This window comes from Phalaenopsis equestris, unplaced genomic scaffold, assembly GCF_001263595.1.
Source record: "Phalaenopsis equestris unplaced genomic scaffold, ASM126359v1 Scaffold000417, whole genome shotgun sequence".
Lineage (NCBI taxonomy): Eukaryota > Viridiplantae > Streptophyta > Magnoliopsida > Asparagales > Orchidaceae > Phalaenopsis > Phalaenopsis equestris.
In genome coordinates, this window is record NW_018164858.1 from 539,724 (window position 1) to 552,669 (window position 12,946).

A 12,946-nucleotide genomic window follows, 5' to 3' on the forward strand; every position below is an offset into this window, starting at 1 on the left:
AACCATGTAGAAATTGTGCTTCAAACATTGAATATAACTTCCTTGTGTAAAGTATAGCAACCTGCCTCAACACGGGACTATTTTTAACGGCGGAGAAATTGCAAACTGCTGACATTTAAAATTTTCATCCTTCTTGTTTCTTCTCTAATCCTTGATGACATTTTCAAGACCCAAAAAACATTCAGTCAGGGTGCTTGTTACCTTGCAGACACCATGACAAATCTTATTCGTGGACTCACTTCTTTGCGTTGATAGGATCCCCATTCCAAAAATTTCTTTATTGAAGGCGGTTGACCACTCATACCTGATATTTTACAATTCATCCAACCAAACATTCTCGTGTAGGTTTCCTTTCTCGATCATTTCACCCCAAGTTTCTTTAGACTCCTCTTCAGAGTCACATCTGCTCATGCATTTATAAAAAAGATCATTGACTCTCTTGCTACCCACACCACAATGGACTTTTGAAGATAACTTCATGTAAATGTGCCATTGACATAATCTATGTCTGGTGTGCGGAAGACACTCTTCAATGACTTTAGACATTGCTTGATCCTGGTCAGTGAATATTGTTATTGGATGCTTATTATCCATTATACAGATAAAGACTTTGAATAACCACTTGAATGATTCAATCATTTCATCTGACAAAAAACCAACACCAAATAAAACATTCAGCCAGTGGTGATTCACACTGACAATCGGAGCACAACATAAATTATATTTATTCAATCTATAACTTGTATCAAATATTATTACACCCCAAAACAATTGTAATCAATCCTGGATATCCCATCACACCATAAAAAATTCACCAAACATCTCAACTCGTCAATTTGGAAGTCCCACGCAAACATTAGATCCTCCGCTTGTCGCGTTGTGAATAAGCATCCTTAATTCAATTTAAACTCTTCTCTCTCTTTGTATGAAATTATACACATCCCTCTTTGTGCAATCAAGATTCTCCACTCCTCCGACCTCAGTAGCGAAGAATTTGAATGCACACTGGTTCTAATCCCTGATTTTGTCATTGATCTGTAGATATCAGCACTGATGTCACACATCTTTCTGCTAGAACACAATAGATGCTTGTCATAGTCCTCCGCCAACGGATGGTTGTGATTTTCTATGAATTTCTTCACCGACCAGTTGCCCTCTAAGTCAACGAAATATCAGATCATGGCTGGACAATCAGTCCTTGTGTCCGCTCTTTTGAACCGTACTGTGATAGTGTCCTTCAACTCTTTCTTGAAACCGGCCTCACCACAAACAAAGTCCTTTGCTTAAGCTTCTTTGAATTCGGTCAGAAACCACTGTGTTCCTTTCGCGCAGTAAATCCAATATGGTGTGCATATAAACAATACTGTTCATAGGCTTCCTTCTTGTTGTGGACAACTGCATGAAGAAATTTCTCTGCATCGGGTGACTGCAAATTTAAACATCATTATTAGCACCCAAAAAGAAATTAATACAAGGTTACAATACATAAATAACACTATAATAATATCATAATATAACCCAAATAACACCATAACAATGTCGATATAATAGGCCAATCAAATGTCATTAAGCAAATGTTACTAACGTCATCGTTAGAAGCCTATAATAGACACATAACAACATGATAAAACCACAATAAAGCCTTGATAAAATAATTAGAACGCCAATATAAGACTCCGATAAAACGATTAATTATATCAAATAACACTAGGATAACACCATGATAATACCAAAATAACACCACATTACCACCCCACCATACGTGCAACCTTACAGGAAAAAAAACACACACATAACACCATAACAACACAAACATAACATCATTACACGTCAACATAATACCCCAAAAACAAAACCAAGTCAACAGATACAATATTACCTTAATAACACTGTGATACTATCAAAATAACACCAAATCCTCACGACAGTAACGTTCAAGAAAATGATATTTTAACACTTTGACACAATTACGACGACGAGAATAGCTACCCATTAACTCCATCACGGCGACGAGAACAACACTTCATTATGACAGTCATTTAACCCACTAAAAACTATAAATAACAATCAGAAATGGAAAATAACTCCAAAAACAACATATATATCATTGTGATATTACCTAAATAACACCACATCTTACCCTTACCGAAACTTAGCGTTAAACTTCATATAAAACAGAGCAAACTCCATTAACCCCATCACGGCGACAAGAACAACACTTCATTATGACAGTCATTTAACCCACTAAAAACTATAAATAACAACAAGAAATGAAAAATAACTCAAAAAACAACAAATATATCACCGTGATATTACCTAAATAACACGACATCCTACCCTTATCGTAACTTAGCGTTAAACTTTATATAAAAACAGAGCAAACTTCATCAACAATATAAATATTCCTTAAAAACTAAATCTGCAGTCAAACAAGTATAACATACCTGTCGATTTCCTTCTGCCGTATCTAAACTCTGCTCATTTCATCGTCAAAAATTACTTCCATCAAATCAGGTCCGACGAATACGAGGAAACGAAATGAGAATATTCCGAATCCCTAAACCCTAAAAGAGACAAAATACCACTTTTTTTTCAATTGATGGGAATAAAAAATGATAAAAAAACATATTTTTTTGGGCAGAATTCGAGCCGGATATGACATAATATGATATGATAAAGTTTTTAAGATAAAATATACACGTGGTGTCGAATTCCACATTACGATTGGCATGCAGAACTTCATGCGACACGTATATGAACACCTACCTTCATGCGGTACACACCCGATTCGTTCCTTTCTCAGGACGAATTCAGCCTGCGGCTTCTTCCTCCTTCCGGAGCTCGATTTATCTTCGCCTTCTACCTTCCCACATCACGTTTCTCCTTCACCTTCCTTTTCTCTTCTTCGACGCTCAGCATGGGCACGATCAACTCTTAGGCATGCAAGGAAGCCCCTCCTTCGTCTTCCTCTTCGACTCGACTCGACATAGTAGCGCAAAGCTGAAACCTGCTGCGTCGTCTCCTTCTCCCGCGTCGTCCTCCTCCCCCTCTCGACGGTGACGCTACGCTCAATGTCTCCCGTGCCGCTCGGCTCACAGGTAAGTGAATGTTGCTTTGATCGGTCGTTTTATCGGCAAATTTAGGGTTTACGCTTTTGATCCCCTCTTTTCAAATTAACGACTTCTAGCTTCATTTCCCTCCGGTTTGATTTCTCTGTTCGATTACGTAACTTTCGCTTCCTCTTCTTCGGCTCTTGGCTTTGTCTTCCGTGGGTAACCCAAAGGGGCCTGTTACAATCTTTCCCACTTATAAAAAATTTATAAATTTATAAATATACCTCAAGTTATTTCCTATTAAATAGGCTGACATTTGCTATCCACAAAATTAAGGGTCATTCATTAATATGAGAAGTAATCACTATAAAGGTAGGACTTGATACAAAGACAACCTGACTATACTTCAGAACATCGATATTGAAACACAAAAACATGCTAGAAAATGGCAAACTAATTAGACCTCATCACCAGCAGCAATAATTGGTTCTACAAGCTCATTATGGGTAAGGGAATATAGTCAAGGTCGAATCGATTGTCTGGGATGACCTTGGGTAGGACCTGAAGCTGCAGACTTGATTTTTTTCTGATCACCTGCAGTCTTTTGTGAAGGAGCTCTACCAGATTTATGATCTTCAACACTTTCTGGCCAAGAGATGAACTATCTTGCTATATGACCAGAATAACGACACAAATAACAAATGTTAGAGCCCATCAAGCATACACCTTTATGTTATTTTCTGCATTTGGTATAAGTAACTCCAGTATCCTGAGTCGTAAGTCTGCGAACTCCACCTGAGTTATTCTTGGATTTCTTCTCATTGGATACTTTTGAGTGATCTATACTCGTTCTCTTGTGCATCTCTTTACGCTTCTAAATATGCTGATGAGATCTCCACTAGCTGGTTTCATTAATACTGTATATTCATCAATCCTTAAAAGTACTAACGACTGTCTGATAGAATATTTTAACCCTGAAAAGAATCTGTAGCATTTTTTTTTTCTGGAGTAGCGATCAATTATGACATATACCTTGATAGTGCAATGAATTATCCCTTGTACTGCATGACCATCTTCTCTCCTTGCCTCAACTTAATGAACCTATCCTGCATTCATATTCAAGCAGATAGAGGAACAAAGCATTCTTTGAATAGTTCCACAAATTCCTCCCAACTGATCATCATATTAGGTATGTCCCCTAACTTATCCTGACGCTGCCCACACCACCATCTTTTGGCTTCTCCATCCAACACAAATGTCGCCAACGGTACTATTCTTTCATCTGGACAAGTCATGCTATCTAGTATCTTCTTCATCACCATTAGTCAGTTCTCCGCTTCAATCAGGTATTCAGTTCCCTTGAACAGAGGTGGACGAAGATCTTAAAATATCTGTAAGTACTTATCTATAGCGACTATATCACATCTGATAGGTTGTGTTCTGTACTCCTGAACCAACTAAGTCATTGTCGTTATCATTTGGGTGAGGACATTCATGCTCACATTTATAGTAGGTTGTACTTTTTTCTTTTCTATCAGATTCTCTTCTTCTATGATTTTGGGTGTATCACTATGCCTGAATAATTATTACTTTAAGTTAATTTTATTTTTTTTATAATTATAAAATTTTTCTTATTATTATCATATTGGCCCTTTCAACTAGATTATATTAATCAATCATAAAATTTGTGTTCTAATTTCACTTTCTTCATGACCTGGCCCGGGGCTTGGAATTAACTAAGACGGGAACAAATGGTCAAACAATGAGAATTAATTTTTTGATATTTATTATCCAAAAATAATATTTTATAAATAAAAGAGCCCTTAATCAATATAAATTAACACAAAATATTTAAAATTACCTCATTACTGGTATATGTATTCTTTAACTGTTTTCTCTTCTATCGTTCATCTTTTAATAATTAAGTTAACTTGAAAAGTTAGTTTAAAAATAACAATAAGCCAAAATAAATTAGTGAATACTTATACACCTAAACTGCAATAATGCAAGGGAAAAAAAATATTATTTATGTCAGCTAAGCTTTTTATTAAATTAGTTAAATATTTGATGCTAAATAAATAACCTTACTGTGTCAATAGCATATTAATATCATTCATATCTGTACAACTGTCATAGGAGTGTCATCTCAAAATTGTTTTAATTAAGACATATCAATATTAATTTCTTTTTCTATATACGTGCACGGGTACATTAGTGTTCTCCCGCCAGTACCATCAATGGGTGACCTATCATAGTCAATTATGCACATACAAACAGTTAACATAAATGTATCATTCAAGTGCTCATCCCATTCAATTCAATATACTTTATATAACATACACCAATACATCATATTTAATACCTATAAATTCTAATAATGTGACTAATAAATAAAAATATATAAATCAAAATAAAATTTGTACAAATATCATTATCTACTAATGAATAAAAATCGAGAAGAACCAAAATATTATAATAGATTAAAAATACAAGTGCTCATCTCAATATGCGCAATTCAGTAAGATTTTACACTAAAAGTGAAAGCCTAATATAATTATGATAGAAAAATTAATTAATTTATTTTTTTTAGTAAACTATTAATTTTTCATATTTATTTTATGTAATCCTAATTTTACACACACACACACATAAATATACACATGCATATATACATATCTACCTACATATGTATAGATATACATACATTATATACATATGCATATTATATATTAATATAATTCTTATTAAATATTATTAAACTTAAAAAATTTCTTTCGGTCAAGCCTTATACACGCGCAAACGCGATTCGTTCCTTCCTACGAAAAATTTTTCTCCCTTCTCCTGGGCTCATTTTATCCCGCCTTCTACCTTCCCACATAAAACTCGTTTCTCTTTCACCCTCCTTTTCTCTTCTTCGATGCTCGACCAGGGCATGATCGAAGTCTTACGCATGCAAAGAAGTTCCACCTTCGTCTTCCTCTTCGACTCGACTCGACACAGTAGCGCATAGCTGAAACCTGCTGCATTATCACTTTCTCCCTCGTCGTACTCCCCCTCTCAACACTAACACTACGCTCAACGTCTCCCGTGCTACTCGGCTCATAGGTAGTTGAATCTCGCTTTGATCCGTCATTTTATAGGTTCAACTCGTCGCATAGGCTTATGATCCCCTCGTTTCAAATTCACGACTTCTTGCTTCATTTCCCTCCAGTTCGGTTTCTCCATTCGATTTCTTGACTTTCACTTCCTCTTTCAGTTCCTCGCTTCATTACCCTTAGGTAACCCAAACGGGCCATTACAATTCCAACCCAAATAAAAGATGATACCATACTACTTAAATTTCAAGCAATTTCCCTTTAGTTTTTTAATCTCATATATGTTTAAATATACATTTTTCCCCCAATTTTTGCCCTTATATTGTAGCATTTTCAAGCTATTACTATGAATTTCTGAACTAAAACAACATATAATGTTGGGGGAAAAAAAGAGCGCTGATATAAACCAAAATAATAACAATATATTTTACAACTGAAATGCCATAATATATACTACAACAATAATTTGTCTCTGCTTCAGAAAATGTTTAATATACAACAAATATTAAAAATTATCACTCATTGAACCAGACAAACAAAATATACATTTTAGAATTCAGAACTAATTAAATTGTTTGTTGCATATGTAGATCCCAACATAAAACACAAAACTTTTAATTAAAAGCGACCCTTGAAATCTTATCTTCTTCCATCTACTATTCCTTAGAAATGGTTGCAACCGGAATATATGCTTAGGCATGAAATCATGTCTTGTTAATATGCCAACTACAAGAGATCTCGAAGAGTGAAATAAGCACAAGTCTTTAAATTAAAAAAAAAAGAAGATATTTTTATAGAATTCCCTAAAGTGTGAAATTTTACAGAAGTTCAATGGTCCCATTTTTACAAAAAAACAAAAAGTCAACAAATTCTGACCTTATGTTGGCTTTTGGAAACCTCCAGTACAATTCTACTGTTCATCCTTATGGTAACAAACTGTAGTAGCGGCAAGGATTTTAGAAAACTTTAGCTCAAGGCTTAAGGCTAAAGGTTAGTTGTCTTTCTTTCCTTGATAGGGTGAATTATTGTTTTCAATTGCTGCACAATTTTGAAAGTACTATTATATTTTACAAAAATAAGGGAGTTTTACGCAAATTACACAGTAAAAAAATGTATTGAATATTCCATAAGAGGAAAGTAATAAAAAAAAAACAGAAAAAAATTAAAAAAGCAATGGGAGGAAAGAGAAAAGTAACAAAAAGAATATGATTTAAGTTTTTTACTTGCACAAGAAGTTTAGGAACTACCAATAGATGACTCAGACCAATCTCCCGGAACAGGATTAAAGCTTTAGCCAAAGACATTGTTTCCACTACAGTGCATGATGAAGTATTTGTGAAAGGGTAAAGATCTATATACATTTCCATTTGTTCTTCAGTGAGCACTATATCTTCAATTCTATCACTTTTGCCAGAGTCGTTCTTCGCAAAATCATCGCTCGAGTATTCTTTTGTGATATCAACACGAGCCCGCATACAAGTTGGTAAGAAAATTTTATTCTTCAGCAAAATAAGAAGATGTGATCTAAGAACTAAGCCAAAAAGAACAGGTGCAGTGGAAACTGGAGGCCCATCAATAACAGGAAAACCATGATGTCCAGTTGTCTTAAGCACATGAACAATATTGCCTACTTTCTCAACACCATTAAAGATTTGTATAGGGCCCATAACGACATCACTAACTGTCAAAATCAGCCACTGTTTTAGATATGAGAAGCACCAGTATAACAAGAGGAGGCAACAAGAGATTATTAGTTAATTCCAAGATTATGACAGACTGAAAGTCATCCTCATTGTTCCACCCGAGAAAAGAAGCAGATCCAAGAACGGCATAGAGACCATGATCTAAGGATGATCGAGAGCCCATTAACATCCCTATCAGCGTCCATAGATCGCGCCTGTCAAGATAACAGGAACAAAGAGGCCGACCGGAGCAACTCCGTAACTTATGATACCAAGAAAGTAAGAGGTAACAAACCATAATATGATTGAGGACTGATTAAAAAGCTTTTGAGTACCAGAACTGTACAAGTTTCTAATGCTGTCATCGTTGGTGATCAAGAACAGGCTAGCTAGATCATTATAGTAGTTGGTGGGACAGTGGAAATTCCTGAAGTTGTTTGTTTTGCTTAGTTTTTGGCAGCTTTGCGGTGTTGCATCAGGACAAGGTTGGCAAGATGCAAACCATGGTAGTCCAAATGGTAAGGAGGATTTGAATATGGAAATAGCTCCAGCAAGAAGTAACCGGTGGCCAACGCCTTTTCTGAAAGTGATCGTTAGGATGCAGAAAATAAAAATGATGCAGCAAAAACAACACCAACAACAAGTAGCTTTTATTCCACCATGTGGGGTAGGGTACATGAATTCTTTTTCTGTTGTCTTATTGAGCCTCATATTTTCATTTAATTCAAATAAATTAAGATCATTTTCATACAAAATGCCCAAATCTTTTTAGGTCTACATTTACTTTTCTTAACATAAGTCAAATCTAAAACATGTAATCTTCTAACAGGGTCATCAAATCTTGTCTAGAGCTACTCTCTAATCTTGTCTGCCATTGGAGCTACTCCAAACATTTGAAGGATATATTCATTTCATATTTTGTCTCAGTGTAAATTCACTCATCCACCTGAGCATTCTCATCTCAACAACACTTAATTTTATGCTTCACTTGTACAGGCCAACTTTATGGGCCTTAAAGCATTGTAGACCTCAGTACCATCTTATAAAATTAAAATGATGAAAAAGTCATAATTATTAGTGAATGTAAAACACATTTGATCAAATCAGAGTTGCTTTTCCTCAGCATCAAACATAATAATAATGCAAGAAAGGACCTTCAAGGTAAACCAAACGGGCCGTTACAATTCCAACCCATATAAAAGATAATACCATACTAATTAAGTTTCAAGCAATTTCCCTTTTGTTTTTTAATCTCTTATATGTTTAAATATACATTTTTTTCCCAATTTTTGCCCCTATATTGTAGCATCTTCAAGCTATTGCCATGAATTTCTGAACTAAAACAACATATAATGTTGGGAAAAAAAGAGCAATGTTATAAACAAAAATAATAACAATGATAATTTACAACTGGAATGTCATAAAATATAATACAACAACAATTTGTCTCTGCTTCAGAAAATGTTTAATATACAACAAATACTAAAAATTATCGCACAGGCATAATCTTCCTCCTCATTGAACCAGACAAACATAATATACATTTTAGAACTCAGAACTAATTGAATTGCTTGTTGCATAAGTAGATCCCAGCAGAAAACACATAAAACTTCTAATTAAGGGCGACCCTTGTAATCTTATCTTCTTCCATCTGCTATTCCTTAGAAATGGATGCAACCCAAATATATGCTCAGGCATGAAATCATGTCTTGTTAATATTCCAACTACAGGAGATCTCTGAAACACATCGAAGAGTGAAGTCAGCAAGTTTTTAAAAATAAATAAATAAATAAAGATATTTGTATAGAACTCCCTAAAGTTTGAACTTTTAAAGAAGCTCAATGGTCCCACTTTTACAAAAAAATTCAACGAATTCTGACCTTATGTTGGCTTCTGGAAACCTTCAGACAATTCTAGTGTTCATCCTTATGGTAACAAACTGTAGTAGTGGCAAGGATTTCAAAAAACTTTAGCCCAAGGCTTAAGGATAAAGGTTTGTTGTCTTTATTTCCTTAATAGGGTAAATTATTGTTTTCAATTGCTGCACAATTTTGAAAGTACTATTATATTTTACAAAAAATATCAAAATAAGGGAGTTTTACGCAAATTACATAATAAAAAAAATGTATTGAATATTCCATAAGAGGAAAGTATTTAAAAAAAACAACAACAACAAGCAAAGCCTTAAGAAAAAAATAAAAAAAAGCAATGGGAGGAAAGAGAAAAGTAACAAAAAGAAAGTGATTTAAGGCTTTTACTTACACAAGAAGTTTTAGGAACAACCAATAGATGCCTCAAGCCAATCTCCCGGAACAGGATTAAAGCTTTCGCCAATGACATTGTTTCCACTACAGTGTATGGTGAAGTATTTGTGAAAGGGTGAAGATCTATATACATTTCCATTTGTTCTTGAGTGAGCACTATATCTTCAATTCTATCACCTTTGCCAGAGCTGTTCTTCGCAAAATCATCGCTCGAGTATTCTTTTGTGATATCAACACGAGCCCGCATACAAGTTGGTAAGAAAATTTTATTCTTCAGCAAAATAAGAAGATGTGATCTAAGAACTAAGCCAAAAAGAACAGGTGCAGTGGAAACTGGAGGCCCATCAATAACAGGAAAACCATGATGTCCAGTTGTCTTGAGCACATGAACAATATTGCCGACTTTCTCAACACCATTAAAGATTTGTATAGGACCCATAACGACATTACTAACTGTCAGCTGCCTCATATATGGCTCAGCATGTCCATCAAGATAAGGAAGCCCCTTCAGTATAAGGATAAGATCATAGATGTTGCCATTGAAAGAATCAGCCACTGTTTTAGATATGAGAAGCACCAGCATAACAAGAGGAAGCAATAGGAGATTATTAGTTAATTCCAAGATTATGACACAGACTGAAACAGTCATCCTCATTGTTCCACCGAGAAAAGAAGCAGATCCAAGAACGGCATAGAGACCATGATCTAAGGATGATCGAGAGCCCATTAACATCCCTATACAGCGCCCATAGATCGCGCCTGTCAAGATAACAGGAACAAAGAGGCCGAACGGAGCAACAACTCCGTAACTTATGATACCAAGAATGTAAGAGGTAACAAACGATATACAAACCATAATATGATTGAGGACTGATTAAAAAGCTTTTGAGTACCAGAACTGTACAAGTTTCTAATGCTGTCATCGTTGGTGATCAAGAACAGGCTAGCTAGATCATTATAGTAGTTGGTGGGACAGTGGAAATTCCTGAAGTTGTTTGTTTTGCTTAGTTTTTGGCAGCTTTGCGGTGTTGCATCAGGACAAGGTTGGCAAGATGCAAACCATGGTAGTCCAAATGGTAAGGAGGATTTGAATATGGAAATAGCTCCAGCAAGAAGTAACCGGTGGCCAATACCTTTCCTGAAAGTAGTTGTTAGGATGCAGAAAATAAAAATTGATGCAAAAAAAAAAAAAAAACAACACCAACAAAAAAAGCCTTTATTCCACCACATGGGGTCGGGCACATGAATTCTATTTCTCCATTGTGTCTTATTGAGTGTCATATTTTTCATTTAATTCAAATAAATTAAGATCATTTTCATACAACATGCCCAAATCTTTTTAGGTCTACATCTACTTTTCTTAACCTAATTCAAATCTAAACCATCTAATATCCTATATGGGTCATCAAATCTTGTCTGGAGCTACTCTCTGATCTTGTGTAAATCCACTTCATTTGAAGGATATATTCATTTCATATTTTGTCTCAGTGTAAATCCACTCATCCACCTGAGCATTCTTATCTCAAAAACACTTAATTTTATGCTTCACTTGTACAGGCCAACTTTATGGGCCTTAAAGCATTGTAGACCTCAGTACCATCTTATAAAATTAAAATGATGAAAAAGTCATAATTATTAGTGAATGTAAAACACATTTGATCAAATCAGAGTTGCTTTTCCTCAGCATCAAACATAATAATAATGCAAGAAAGGACCTTCAAGGTAAACCAAACGGGCCGTTACAATTCCAACCCATATAAAAGATAATACCATACTAATTAAGTTTCAAGCAATTTCCCTTTTGTTTTTTAATCTCTTATATGTTTAAATATACATTTTTTTCCCAATTTTTGCCCCTATATTGTAGCATCTTCAAGCTATTGCCATGAATTTCTGAACTAAAACAACATATAATGTTGGGAAAAAAAGAGCAATGTTATAAACAAAAATAATAACAATGATAATTTACAACTGGAATGTCATAAAATATAATACAACAACAATTTGTCTCTGCTTCAGAAAATGTTTAATATACAACAAATACTAAAAATTATCGCACAGGCATAATCTTCCTCCTCATTGAACCAGACAAACATAATATACATTTTAGAACTCAGAACTAATTGAATTGCTTGTTGCATAAGTAGATCCCAGCAGAAAACACATAAAACTTCTAATTAAGGGCGACCCTTGAAATCTTATCTTCTTCCATCTGCTATTCCTTAGAAATGGATGCAACCCAAATATATGCTCAGGCATGAAATCATGTCTTGTTAATATTCCAACTACAGGAGATCTCTGAAACACATCGAAGAGTGAAGTCAGCAAGTTTTTAAAAATAAATAAATAAATAAAGATATTTGTATAGAACTCCCTAAAGTTTGAACTTTTAAAGAGGCTCAATGGTCCCACTTTTACAAAAAAATTCAACGAATTCTGACCTTATGTTGGCTTCTGGAAACCTTCAGACAATTCTAGTGTTCATCCTTATGGTAACAAACTGTAGTAGTGGCAAGGATTTCAAAAAACTTTAGCCCAAGGCTTAAGGATAAAGGTTTGTTGTCTTTATTTCCTTAATAGGGTAAATTATTGTTTTCAATTGCTGCACAATTTTGAAAGTACTATTATATTTTACAAAAAATATCAAAATAAGGGAGTTTTACGCAAATTACATAATAAAAAAAATGTATTGAATATTCCATAAGAGGAAAGTATTTAAAAAAAAACAACAACAACAAGCAAAGCCTTAAGAAAAAAATAAAAAAAAGCAATGGGAGGAAAGAGAAAAGTAACAAAAAGAAAGTGATTTAAGGCTTTTACTTACACAAGAAGTTTTAGGAACAACCAAGATC

The 12,946-nt window shown here is 34.5% G+C and overlaps 1 protein-coding gene and 1 pseudogene across 1 annotated transcript in view; both read right to left on the bottom strand.

Moving 5' to 3' along the window:
- Positions 1–7,338: 7,338 nt before the first annotated feature.
- LOC110027157 lies at positions 7,339–8,508 on the bottom strand (annotated as a pseudogene).
- A 672-nt stretch (positions 8,509–9,180) lies between these two features.
- Positions 9,181–12,946, bottom strand: part of LOC110027160 (putative chloride channel-like protein CLC-g) — a 5,740-nt gene continuing 1,974 nt past the window's right edge. The window contains 3 exon segments of the mRNA XM_020728469.1: positions 9,181–9,567; positions 10,093–10,935; positions 10,938–11,378. Coding sequence (XP_020584128.1) covers positions 9,376–9,567; positions 10,093–10,935; positions 10,938–11,378 — 1,476 coding nt within the window. The 3' untranslated portion in view covers positions 9,181–9,375.